General features: G+C 44.1%; 1 protein-coding gene across 1 annotated transcript; it reads left to right on the forward strand.

Annotated features, from left to right (window-relative positions):
- The first annotated feature begins 818 nt into the window (after nt 1-818).
- Nucleotides 819-13,163, forward strand: fbxl4 (F-box and leucine-rich repeat protein 4). The gene is given in 10 exon segments (XM_040165325.2): nt 819-1,431; nt 2,349-2,458; nt 2,460-2,974; nt 3,982-4,318; nt 5,537-5,781; nt 6,009-6,222; nt 7,517-7,588; nt 8,799-8,923; nt 9,096-9,283; nt 9,860-13,163. Coding segments are annotated over 10 exon segments (2,040 nt in total). The 5' UTR covers nt 819-1,361; the 3' UTR covers nt 10,024-13,163.
- Nucleotides 13,164-13,746: the final 583 nt, after the last annotated feature.

Below are 13,746 nucleotides of genomic sequence, written 5' to 3' on the forward strand. Positions count from 1 at the left end.
AAATGGTTTAACTTGTACTACAATTAACTGTAGCATTATCATAATTGATCAAAATTACACATGTTAATAACCCAGTAACTTTAAAAGAAAAGTCCCCCATGTGAAGGTGCAAAAAATTAAAGCTGTTTGATAAAAACTTTTAAACGTGTTAACTTGTCTTATTGAAGAAAACATATTTAACCATAATGTTGTTTAAATTCTCAAATATTATCCACTTCAGTCAGTCTGTAATTAAAAGTTTAGAGGTTTAGTTCTGATTTAGTATGTGTCACATATCCACGAAACACTAATCCACCAACCTCAACTGTGAAGAGAAAGGGTACACTATTATACCTATATAAATATATATATATATATATATATATATATATATATATATATATATATATATATATATATATATATATATATAGGTATAATATATATATAGGTATAATAGTGTACCCTTTCATACACATGCTTTGTTGGCCATTTCATAAAATGACTTTTGATCTGGTATATTGTCAGCTCACAATCGATATATATATATATATATATATATATATATATATATATATATATATATATATATATATATATATATATATATATATATATATTGTACTGTACTGCATTTGAACAAAGAGATATCCAACGTCTCTATGTAAGAAAATAATCGTGCTAGTCTCCATCCATCCATCAGGAACTAATTATGCATCCATAGTTAGAACACTACTAAATAAACTAACAGCTTTCCTAAAAAATGGCTGATTTATTGGACGGAAGTGATGGGGCTTTTACTGTTCCCTCGTAATTTCTGGCTTCCACCAACTTCAGACAGATTACGACAGTCATCTATACACCGGTGCAATAAATTGGATAACTTCTCCAGAATTGATCACTTATATCCCTACTGACGACAACAACATATGCCGAAATTCACTTTGTTCGGTAAACATAATCCCTTATTAACTCGATACTGTAAACATATCGCAGAAACCTTGGAGGTCATCGTGGATACGATTGGATATAATGTGAGTGTGGTGAGTAGTGGAATTATCCGATAGTTCAGGAAGGCATCACAAGGTAAACGGCAGGAATGTGTTTTTTTTGTGGTTGTTTGTTGAAATGTCCTTTAAAAAGGGAACAAGAGGATTGGTCATCATGACTGAACATGTCGATCTACGTTCCCCGTACATTTAAATTATGAGCCACCCCCTTTGATTGCCCGATTCTGCAGAGCTAGCTACGGAAGCTAACGCTTATGTTTTGACAGCTGAGCTTGTTTGAATTGCCATAGGCTAACTAGCTAACGTTGGCTAGCTAGCTGACGGACGGCAGCTTCTTAACCGTTAGCTAAACAAACAACATAAGCTGTACGGATGCAGCTCCCCTCGTTGAAACACGTCACTTCAGAGAGCAACACTTTCCTTCGAGGTAACGCTAGTACAAGTAAGTGCAACGTTAATGCCTCTGCTACCGAAATGAATTTAAAGTGACGTTAACCTGGAGCGACGGTGTTATGAAAATGTATCCAGCGCTAGTTACTGTAAGCTAACGCTAGCTGGTCGCCTGTCCTCTGCGCACCGTCACAATGATAGCAGAGATCATCATTTACTGACGTAATGCTAATCAGGCTAGCCATTTCTCAGTAGCATTGATAAAGACAACTTGGTAAGGACCAGCCGAATGGCTATGTGCTGTTTGCTACGCGTAGCATTACCTTCAGAGCTGTTTTATTTCACTGCACATACAAGCATTCATGCAAAGGCTTTACCATTAATCCCCAAACATGACACACTTTGATTTAACTATGTGCTAATGTTGGCCCAGTATTTTCAAAGACCTGTCAATCTATTTGAGACTGATACCAGCGGTCCCTGTCCTGTGGAGCTTTTCCTTTTGTTTACATCTGGATCACAGGTTGTCCATGTAAGGCAGCCTTACATTGTACAGCTGATTCACTTCAAATAGGAATATCTGGTGAAATGTTGCTAAAAACCTAAATACTTTGAGCTTTAAGGCTTCCTATCAGTTACCTTGGGCAATGCACAATAATTCCAGCTCGCTGAGACAGTAAGTTAGTTCACCTCTGGCAGGACGCCGTGCGCTTCTCAATAAGCCTTAAAAGCTGATCAACTCCAATCAATCAGCCCTAAAAGCAAAAGTAGAGCAGGATCTGTTGCTTTCCATTATCTTACATGTGGGTGTGTTTTGGTAAGCTTCCATTTAGGTTTAGCTTCTAATCTAGGTGGCACACATTCGCCCCCCTTTAACCAACACTGGGAAGTAGATAAGCGGTACTCCGGTGTGTCTCAGACCTGCTGCCGTGTCGTACTAACTTGTGTTTGTCTCTGCCTTACCTGCAGGTCATGCACGCAGCCGGGCCTCCAGCCTGCGCTCTGCACACTGCCAGCGATTGAGCCGGTGTCCTTGGAGTAGGTGGAGGCTCTTCCTCTCTTTCTCCCCGCTGCCTCCGATCAACCTCCGCGTTCCCTATGTTAACCCTCTTGAGCATGTTTTACTATATCTGTCTGCGGCGGCGCTCCAGGAGCGGGACTCGAGGCGAGGCCCTCACCAGCCGGAGGGCCGTGGAGTCCGGCCAGCGTGCGGTGCTACCGATCAGTGTGGAGGTGGAGCAGTACGCCAAGGAGGTTCTGGACTTCAGCTCCCACTATGGCAGTGAGAATAGCATGTCGTACACCATGTGGAACCTGGCCGGGGTACCCAACGTCTACCCCAGCTCGGGGGACTTCACTCAGACGGCTGTATTCAGAGCTTACGGGACGTGGTGGGAACAATGTGCCAGTGCTCCGCCACCTTTTCGTCGGACCCCGAAAGCCTTCCACAGCCAGGATTATATTGAACTGGGTTTCGAGGAGCCGGTCTACCCCACAGCAGTGGAAGTGCTTGAGACTTATTACCCTGGAACTATTGTTCAGATTCTGGCCTGCTCTCACAACCCCTTCTCCCAGAATCCACCAACCGATGTCAGGTAAAGACTCCCACCAACCTAACTAACCATCGCCAGTCATTCTCCTGCGTTTAAAGTTGGTAATTATTAGTGTTATTAAACTGCAAATTGACCACATGTTATGACTACTGCCTAGCAGATCGAGACAACTGCCCCTCCGGTTTCGCCCAGATGCCAAACGTTGGTGAGCGCACCGACACGCATGAGGGGCCTCGTGCAGTAGGATTCCGAGCGTATTACTGTTGGATTGCTGTCACGCTCCCCATGCGGACATGCGCCTTGTTGATAAGCATTAATATGTTCTATACGTGGCCTTTTAGAGATCAATTATTGACAGAGACCCGGTGTTATTAGCCTACCCAACGAAACGCTCCACGGTTAAATCACGGCCAACCCGGTCAGGTGTGGAACCGACCTCACAGCGTGAGGGAAGAAGATGCCATGAAGTGGAAACTTGTCTGCTAGTTTTAGTCGTGAACCCTGGAGACATTACTAACCTTTTATTTACATTATTAAATGATCATTTATTACTTTGCCTTGTAATTACAAATTGGTACCTGACATTTATATATTCTTTGTGTGTTTTGTAATATACCTAAGTGATTTATGAATAATGTTATAACTACTTTAGGAATTTTGCAAATGTTGGACTGGAATTTTAGAGAAGCACAGTGCACTTTTCAATCAAACAAAGGAAACAGGAAAAGCTAATCTCTGGAAGGCAAACAAGATCCACTGCTCGATGAGTAAAAGGAATTTGATTGATGAACTGCTTGTGATGAGTGTGTGAGGCGCTGCAGGGAAAAGCACCGGGAGCGTGGACAGAAGGTCGGTACTTTAGTAGAACCTCACAGACCGCACGGAAATCACTCAAATCCCTGATTAGTATTCTACAGAGGACGATAGATTTATATCACTAAACTGATTTTTAGTGTTTTATGAGTTTAAAAAAATGATTCATATATGTGTGCGTGTGATGGCTGCGGACTCCACAAACCAACTGTGTTCTACGCTTTTCTTCTGTCCAGGTGGGAGGTGCTGTGGTCAGGGGAGCCCACCAAGGTGCTGACACCCCAGGCCCGTCAGTTTTCCCCTACCATCAAGCACATCGGCTTCCCCACCAACCTGCTGCGTCTGGAGGTCAACAGCTCCCTGCTGGACTACTACACCGAGCTGGACGCTGTGATCCTGCGCGGGGTAAAAGAGAGGCCGATGCTGGCCCTCTACAAGATGCCTATCATTGACATAAACGACCTGAGTGACAGCGAGGAAGAGCTCTCTGATGTGGGCGGTCCTTTCAGACAAGGAGGAGACGGCAAGAACCAGAGGACGGGCAACGGCTACTTTGACAAGCTGCCCTATGAGGTGATTACACACCTTGATGAACACAAGTCGTGACCCCATACATTTTTGACCATGTATGGGGTCACGTCCTGTGACCATTTGGTACCAGCTTGGAGGTCCCATCATGCTAGTGGCCCCCATGTCTGTAGTAGTGTGTGTCGTTAAAGGCAACCTGAACAGCTCATAAGAATCATTGAGTTCTGACAAACGCGTTGAAGGCCTTTCCTTCTCCTCCGTAAAGCTTCTTTTCCTTCAAAGAAAATTGGTACCGGCAGGTCAGACTTCTTATATTATAAAACTGCTGGTTCTTTAGCGCCACTTGTAGATCGGTGGATTAGTATAGAAGTATGAAGAGAAGCAACTTGAATTAATTGGCATAATGTTATTAGCAGGAGCATTACAGCTTTACAGATGAAAAAACTATGTGAATTACAAAAAAAGGCCTTTAGTAAATATTCACATTAGCAAAAACAACACAATGCTTCGGCGTCAACATGTCTGCGGGACGATAACAACAAAAGGTAATGAAGCTGTTTTCCATCACTTTGTGTCTACGTGACCAATCGTGGTCAACGGTTTTTTGTAACGACTGATGATGATCACAACCTACAGGAATGTGTATATATACATATATTGATATATTCTATCAACCAGCGCTGCGCACGTGAACGTTCTGGCTTGGACCCATTTCGACACGTGATCCCTATAAGCCGTCACGGACACAGTCGTTTTCATGCCATGCAGACGTGTTGTTCTGAGACGAGCTTTAGAACACTGGCAGTATACTAGATGTTCCTTCTCTTATCGCTCCTTCCAAACCGCTGCCATTAACCGCAGTCTTCACAACCTCCGCGTGCTTGTTTCAGGAACACAATGCAGCGATTAACTGTCAGCTTGAACACTGTGTATTGTTAATTCACTGCAACACACACGAGCGCGCAGTCATCCTCTCCCTTTGAGACGCACGCCAACACAGTGCAAAACAAGCCGGCTCACCTCTGCAGTGATCCTGCTATCAGCGCTCCGTTTCCCGGGTAAACACTATTTTGATCTGTCTGCCAGAAGGCAGGACGCTATTAACATTCTCCAGACGGCTTTTCTCTGTTCTCTACAGTTCTGCTCTTTAAAGTTCTGCATTTTACTTTGGATTCCTGCTATGTTTTCCTTGCTGACTGAAGGGTATTTATATTTCTTCCTTCCTTCCTCTTCTGACCCCTTCTCCCCATCTCCCCTCCGCAGCTCATTCAGCTGATACTGAGCCACCTGACCCTGCCGGACCTCTGCCGTCTGGCCCAGAGCTGTAAGCTGCTGCACCAGCACTGCTGCGACCCGCTCCAGTACACCCAGCTGAGTCTGCAGCCCTACTGGGGCCGGCTGAGTGACGCCTCCTTGGGACACCTGCAGGGCCGCTGCACCCTCCTCCAGAGGCTCAACCTGTCCTGGACCGGCAACCGCGGAGCTCTCACCCTGACCGGCTTCAGCAGGTCAGGCTGCCACGGGCTAGAAAGCAGTGAGATGACCTTGGAAAACTAGCAAGTGGTCACAAGCATTGTTTAGAGGGGGGGGACGTGATTCTTAAATTCGTGGACAAAAGCAAATACAGTCAAGTTAAAGGGCTTAGTGTCTAAAATAGAGACACTAGTATTGTGATGCATCTGTTTCTCTCTACAGCCTCTCACGCCTCTCCCTCTCCATCTATTGTCCCCCTCAGCTTTATGAAGGCCTGTGGTCTCAGCCTCGGCTGCCTGGAACTGTCCTGCTGCCACTTCCTGAATGAGCCCTGTCTGGAGGTCATCTCTCAGACTTGTCCCGCGCTGCAGGACCTCAACCTGTCGTCCTGCGACCGCCTCCAGCCGCAGGCCTTCGCCCACATCTCGAAACTAACACGCCTCCGCAGGCTGGTGCTCTATCGGACCAAGATAGAGGTAGGCCCGGTCAACAGGGTGTCTGGGGAAACCACCATCAATCAAAATTACATTTTTGTCCTTTTTTCAAATTGGCTTACGATTTCCTTGTAGCCCAAATGGGTGTCCTGGCAGTTTGTAATGTCCAGGTTCATTGGCTACCTTATAAACAAGGCTACATTTATTTTCATAACCATAATCAAGCTTTTGTTGATCAGCAGTTTAAATTGGGGTGTTGAAGGCTTGAGGTTTGTTGTGTTCTACTGGGTCAGTTAACCGAGATGTAGCACTGTTTCTTCATTCACTGTAACAACTATGATGTTACAGATGTTGTGACGTTGTTACGGATGCTAGGCTAATTTGCAATACAAATGGATTGATCAGACCTCTATGGTATTTAGAGGGAATCTTTATCTTACTTTTGTTTCTGCTAGGTAGCTTGCAAGTGTTGCACAGTAAAATACATCGAGTCATGTCTACCACGTAGATGTAGACAAGAATAAGGTGGAGCAGAAATGTTTTGGTTCTTCATATAAGTGAAGTCTATCAAGTGATCATCTCTTATATTTTGAACCCATGGGGGGGGTTCCAACCCCCTTTAGCTACCGGCTGTGGTTTGTTCTCCACGTGTTAATTAGCTTCAATAACAAGAAGATAAATGTATAGTAAAGATTTGACTTGAAATGAAACCATTTCTTTAGAAGCCGTCCCGTGATGTGCTGCTTATTCCATGGTAAGTGTTAGTTTGGGTGTAGCGCCTTTTATGTTGTCGTCTCCTGGGATGAACCCAGTCGACTCTGATCCAAGGGGGCCTCAAAGCCACGCACTGCGTGCCTGCGTTCGGGCTCGGGCCTGCCTTGTCGTGTGCAAACAGCTGCCTTGTCGTGTTTTGCTGTTGCGCCTCAGCGTTTCTCCGGTGCTGGTCATGTTTCACAGCGCCGTTGTGGGCAGGAGGCAGTGTAGAGTTTCGGCGCTGGAGACGTGCAGCGTTCAGCAGGTTGTTTACTCCCAGGCAGACAGAGCAAGCTGTGTGTGTGTGTGGTGTGTGTGTGTGTGTGTGTTTGAGGCTCTGACATCTCGGCTGTCATTACGCTGTCACTGCTCTAATTAAATGGCCGGCTCGCCGGGGAGAGAGACGCTCAATGAAGATGCCAGCGTCGGGCCGAAGCGCACACAGACAAAAGGCTTTCACTTTCCCTGTTGTCGTGATGTCCTGATTGCACGCAGTAGCTCCTCAGATATAACGCGTGTGCCAAACTGGAATGGATCCCACAACGTCTCTGCACCTTTCTTGTCTTGCCGTTGTCCTCTGCAGCAAACAGCCATTCTGAGCATCCTGACCTTCTGCATAGAGCTGAAACACCTCAACCTGGGAAGCTGTGTGAGGGTGAGAACGAACACACACACACATATATATATATATAGAGAGAAAACCCTTCCAAAAGATGGCCGAGGCACCAGTAGTGTAGCTTAACAGAGCGCCGATTTAGGGGAACAGCTCGCCTGGCTCCATTCAAAGGTACAGACATCGGCCAGCAGCTCTGAAGCTCACCAAGGAACATGTTGTGTTTTGCTTGTTAACTTTATACACAACTGAAGTGTAAAGCAAACAGCAAATTGGCTTTATCTTTGGATTTTGTACAAATCAAACCAACGAGATCTAGAGTGGCATGTGGAGTTTTAGGGGTGCAAACTGATGGATTTAGTTAAACGCAGCCAGGCGAGTGTTTTTGAGTCTTAACGTTTAAGAGATGGAAATGTGAGTTTATTTGTCTCATTTAAAATTCTGCCAAAAAGCATTGCATGAATTCCCCAAAAATGTCAAGCTGTCCTTTTTAATAATCTTATGGTGTTAATGGGGGAACAGATATGTAGACATTAAACTGCAATATCATTCTTAGTATCCCACGTTAATTTGAATAAATGAGACATTACAGTAAATGTTCAGTGTATCATGGCGATAATTGTGGGGGAGAGTCAGTGCCTTTTAATGTGTATTTTCTTTTAAGATAATTAAAAAAGAAGGGAAACCGTATTTTTGTAATTTACAGACTGTCAAATTTGCAAAGTCCCCGACTCACTGTGTCACTATCTGAGTTTCCACCCAACATTCGATGCAGATTAATGAGTAGCATTTAAACGAAGCTAAAATAAAATTCCAAATATCATTGCAAGTTTGACAAGTTACACTATGGAACGGGAAAAAACGTAATGCAACAGTATGCCAGTAGTTCAGTTAGCCAAACCCACCGCAGTCTGGCGTGGGCGCCGCGTGGCCTTGGATTCTGTTTGATGAATCCGTTTCTATTCACATGACCTGTCTTGTACACGACACTCTCTCCATTCCAGTTGTAGTTGACTGGGAATCTTTTTATTTAAGATTTTTTTTATTTAATTTTTTTTCCCTAAATCCTGCACTGCTATTATATATAACTATTGCTGCCCTAATTTACAAATCACAAGCTCTGAGCCAGTTGACTAGACCTGAGGAGGCTGCTGCAGATTTTCATAGTTTGAGAGTCCATTTTAAAGCTGAACCCTCAGAAGAGCTTCCATGACACTTCGTAATGTTGAACTGCCGCCTGTCTCTCCTGCAGATCGAGGACTATGACGTTGTGGCCAGTATGCTGGCTGCCCGCTGCCGCTCACTCTGCTCCCTGGACCTGTGGCGCTGCCGAAACCTGACGGATCGAGGCCTGGCCGAGCTGGTCTCTGGCTGCAGGTAGACGATGCTTGTTCGCTGCTGTAAATAACGGTTGTCCTATTAAGTCGCTCATTGAGAATACAGGATCCTGTCTTAATGCCACTATAACATGCTTATCCAGTTTTCAGTGAATTTGCATGCTTTGTGCGATGAGTCATCCCTGTGCTCTACGTGCTCTGTGGGTCCGCAGGATGCTGGAGGAGTTGGACCTGGGCTGGTGTCCCACGCTGCAGAGCAGCACGGGATGTTTCCAGCAGCTCGCCCGCTGCCTGCCGCGCTTACGCAAACTCTTCCTCACTGCCAACCGCACTGTCTGCGACTCGGACGTGGAGGAGCTGGCAGGGAGCTGCCCCTCACTGCAGCACCTCGACATACTGGGTGAGCACACGTGGAAATGTCTGATGGTCAGAATTGATTTCATCAATTGAAGCTGTTAATGTTTTATTCTGGGTGAAGACGGGAAGGGACATAACCCACTTTGTCCATTTACTATACTAATTTAAAGGGTTCCCACATTAAGTTATTTATTTGTAAACAGGAAATCTGAAAGGTAAATGTTAGTATGATTATTATTACTTATTCAGGCTCATGTGTCAGTTGTGCTACAGTAGTTGGGCTGGTGTGTATGGTGGCGCGACAAATAAATATAAGCTCATTATTTGGTTCTTGAACATGTTATGTAGACATAAGCAGTGCTTTAAGTGCGTGTGTCAGAAATCGCTTGGTTATTATTTTATTAGTCTTATTAGTTATTTGCGGTGAGTCCAGATGCTCTCCACATGGTTTTTTGGTCATATGCCAAAACCGCGGCGCTGAGCCATAATCGCATACATTACTTACATGCTCTGGGTCGCCAGAAATCTATTTGATTTATTTTTGAATGATCTTCTTTATTGCTATATTCTTACTCCTCTGTTAATGTCTTCGTCCTGCATCTTCTCATCTAACGTTCAGGTACCCGTTTGGTGAGCGCTGCCTCACTGAAGAAACTCCTCCAGTCCTGTCCACGACTTCTCCTCCTGGACGTCTCCTTCTGCTCGCAGATAGACATGCGGGTTGTCCAAGAGCTCTCCAGCCTCTTCCCCAAGGTGGCCATCAAGAAGAGCTTCACTCAGTGACCTCAGTCCGGATGAAGTAAGAGGAGGGAAGCTCGCCCGCAGACACTGCCACAAAATGAATGAGGCAGGACGGATGTTGTCCGTCTGCCTCCGTATCGCAGACAAGATCTTCCAATGGAGGTGATTTGATATAACTGGTTGAACACAGTGAGGGACTTTCACTAACAGGATTATAGAGCGTGAGACGTTTTTGCTAATGTTCTTTGGACGCTTAAAATCAGGGTTGTTGCAGTAAAACTGCTCCATCTTCCCAGAATCGGAATCACCACTAACGTATTGCCAAGCAACACTATGCCCGGGTAAATGCCACTGGATGCAAAACGTCCCCCCCCCCACAACGAGAAGGGAGAAGGGGTGAAACACGCCCTCATGGGGGACAGTCGGAGAAGGAGCAGGAGCTTTTGGTGGTCACTTATTTATGGTAGCTGGTATTGTGCTAGCGCCTTTTTTTCCACAGTGTGCAGGAATCAAGCTGGCTCTTTTAATGCACGGGGTTCATTGTGAAGGCATCTGCTAAAATGCGATGAGAAGAGATCTGCCTCGAGGGTGTTAAAGATGAAAACAATAGAGTCAACGCAGCATTATTTAACACAATGTGCAAGTATCGCAGTATTTGTTGCTGCAAACCGACCGTAGACACAAAACATGAAAATGAATACACCATCTCAAACTGTCCTTGCACCTGAGATTCCCAGATAACAAGTTTTTATCAAAAAAGAATATGTGAGAACTTGTGAAAAGCATTTGTTGAAATTTCCACATGTGCTATAAATAATATAGTAAAAACACCTACGGTGTAAAATAAAATCTGCACAAGTGAAAAGAGAAGTTATAGTGTGAAATCTGTTATAAAGGTATAAAATAAACATTGAGAAAAGAAGTTAAGTGACCGATCTAAGTTAAGGGTACGCATGATTGTCAATTACTTGATAGATTCATTATTTCAGGTCAAACTGTTAATGTCAGACAGTTCTGATGCAACAAATATATTAATACATCTTCTGAAACCATAATATGAGGACGTCTCCAACCACAATATATGGGTTCTATACAGCATTTTTATATGTATATATGTATGTGTATATATATATATATATATAAATTAGGAATGACTTTAATGGAGATGTGGCATGGTGATGGCCTTCTCTTTGAGCCAATTATATATACAGGACCGCTGTTAAACTCAACGTTAGACTTTTGTTGGATTAAATCTGTAGAGTCACCGGATCTAAAGTACCTGATCCGGGTCCCTTTCTGTTTACATCTGCCCTCTGAATCTAACACGGCGTTGAAGGTGCCTTTCACACAGGAAGCGGTTCGCGCTGCACGCTGATGGGCTCCACAGAGTCGTGCTTTCGTGCTGAAAGGCCCTTTACGTTCCACTGGTTATGACCGAGGCTTTTCAACAAAACTCTGGCCCAGTAAGGACAGACAAATGTATACAATTTTTAATTATTTATCTTTTTTTTTTTTTAAGTTTGGCAATTAGGTGATTGGATTGATGATTGTGTTTGCTTAGCTTAGGTCATTCTTTTGCTTAGCTGTTGTTTTGGTTGTGTGATTATAAAGGATGAGCGCTTTGTCTCCAGAGATGAATGATACAGTTTGAAAGCCACCGGTTCCACGACGCTCTCCTGATGTTGCATGCTTCTCCTGTTGTCCTTCACGCTGAGCTGTCTGTCCCCGCTGTTTGACTACAGCCACCTCTTGGTGTATTTACCTACCTAAGCTTTGCCGATGAGATGGAGCAATGTGGAATCAGTGGGGGACGGTATGTGCAAACACTCTTATGTGACCTCAGTATTTGTCCTGAAACTCAGGGGTTTTAATATTTCATCTGGTTTTAGGTTTTTTTTTTTTTTTTTTTACATGCATTTTGCTGCTCCTAAAACCAGCACGAGTCTTTACAGTGTTGCTCTTCGAGACAAACGCACACCGCACAGACGTGACTGTGACTAAAGTTCTAGCTTATTGGCTGTGGAATGTTTCTGTAATTGTACGATTGTTAAAAATATATTGATGTCCGCGATTATTTCATAATTTAATCATATTTTATTAATATAATTTATTGTCAATTGCTTTGAATACATTTCTTTTTTGTCTTTCTTTTTTCTTTAAAGCACATGCTCCTTGTCAATATTTGTGCCTTACGCTCCTGTTTGAGTGTGGTGTGATGTCCGTGTGGTGTAGGTTGTAGTGAAGAGCTTTGATTTTATGGCCTTCAACCAAAGCAGAACGCAGACACCTGGTCTTTAATCCCACGGCTATATTTGACCAGTTTAAATGCCATTTATTGTAAATCAGCAGTTAATATGCCAAATCATATTCATTTATACTTCCCTGTGTGATAAAAATGTTATTTAAACGTTATTACGTTACCCCTATACGCATAAACAGTACTAAACATTTTGGGAAACTTTTTTTTTTCACAAAGACTGGAAGAGAATCTCCAGCTCTGCACAAATAATGGAAACAGAGGGAGGCTATTTGCTTAAATGGAGAGAAAACGCATTTCCCACAAGACCACAGTTGTCTTCTATGTGGTTTGTTGAGCGGAACACATGCAAAAAGCATTTGACTATAGAATGAATAAATTACCTACACTAGGTCAAGTAAATGAGGTTTAAAGCGGTTTGAATATTTGTTTTGACTAGTGGCCGCAGTGACTTTCTTTGGTGGAGGACAGTAGAGTGCTGAATGACTTGGCCTTCTATGACAACAGTTAAACTACATAAAGTGAGTTTTCCAAATGCGTATTTGGATCAAAGTTAATATCTTTAGATTTTTAAAAACCCAGCTCCTCTCTAAACGCCAGCCGACCTCCTGCTTCCAGTCTTTGTGCCGACAGGCTAAACGTTTCCCAGACCGATCAAACCGACGGTCACCGTCTTACCAACGAAGCCGTTTGGTCGAACACCTGCCAATGTTGGTCTGGCTTTAGCCTCCTACCTTGAGCAAGTGGGACGCTCTGCTTCTCTGTCGTGAATATGCATCAACCTGTGTGCCATCCGTAGGACATGCAGATGAGCTCCCTGTGCTGCAGAATGAAAGTCACTGTTCTGTGAAAGGATTGTGCCTCTGTCACGATGAAACTGGGTGCTTCAATTTCACTAGATTTTAAATAAACTGAATGCGGATGACTCCGTCTGTGCGTGTGTGTCTTTTCAATGTTGCCAGTAGCGGAATGATCCTTTCTGCCATTGTAGAGTATTAATACCGCAGAGAGAAGTGACATTAGCTGGTCTTCTTAACGGCCTTTTAATGAATTGTTTATGCCTAGTTTAATGATGTATTTTGTGGCCCTGTAATGTGCCCTAATGACGGCGAGCAGGGCGGCCTCCGCTGAAGCGTTCATTTGGACGGCCTCCCCAATGATTATTCCTCAGCCAACGACGCCGCCGCCGCTGCTGTGTGCGCGACAACGGATACAAACGTGATTCATGGGAGGCTTTTCGCTCTGCGCCACCGCTTGATTTCTTGCTGTCACGCTCCTCCATAAGGCTGATACATCCGAGTGGGATCCACGGCAATTAGTTCCGCTTTTTATTTGTCTTTAATGGATCTGCAGCAGGAATTTATGGATGGAAATATTGTTCCCAAATAATGAATCCAGCACTAAACACTGTGCAGGTTAGCTGGATAGCACATGGTTGCACTTACTTACTTTCCTTCCTTGTTCTTTTTTTTCTATTAACAAACCAGAACATACCGTGACAAATATTG

Source organism: Gasterosteus aculeatus, chromosome 20, assembly GCF_964276395.1.
Source record: "Gasterosteus aculeatus chromosome 20, fGasAcu3.hap1.1, whole genome shotgun sequence".
Lineage (NCBI taxonomy): Eukaryota > Metazoa > Chordata > Actinopteri > Perciformes > Gasterosteidae > Gasterosteus > Gasterosteus aculeatus.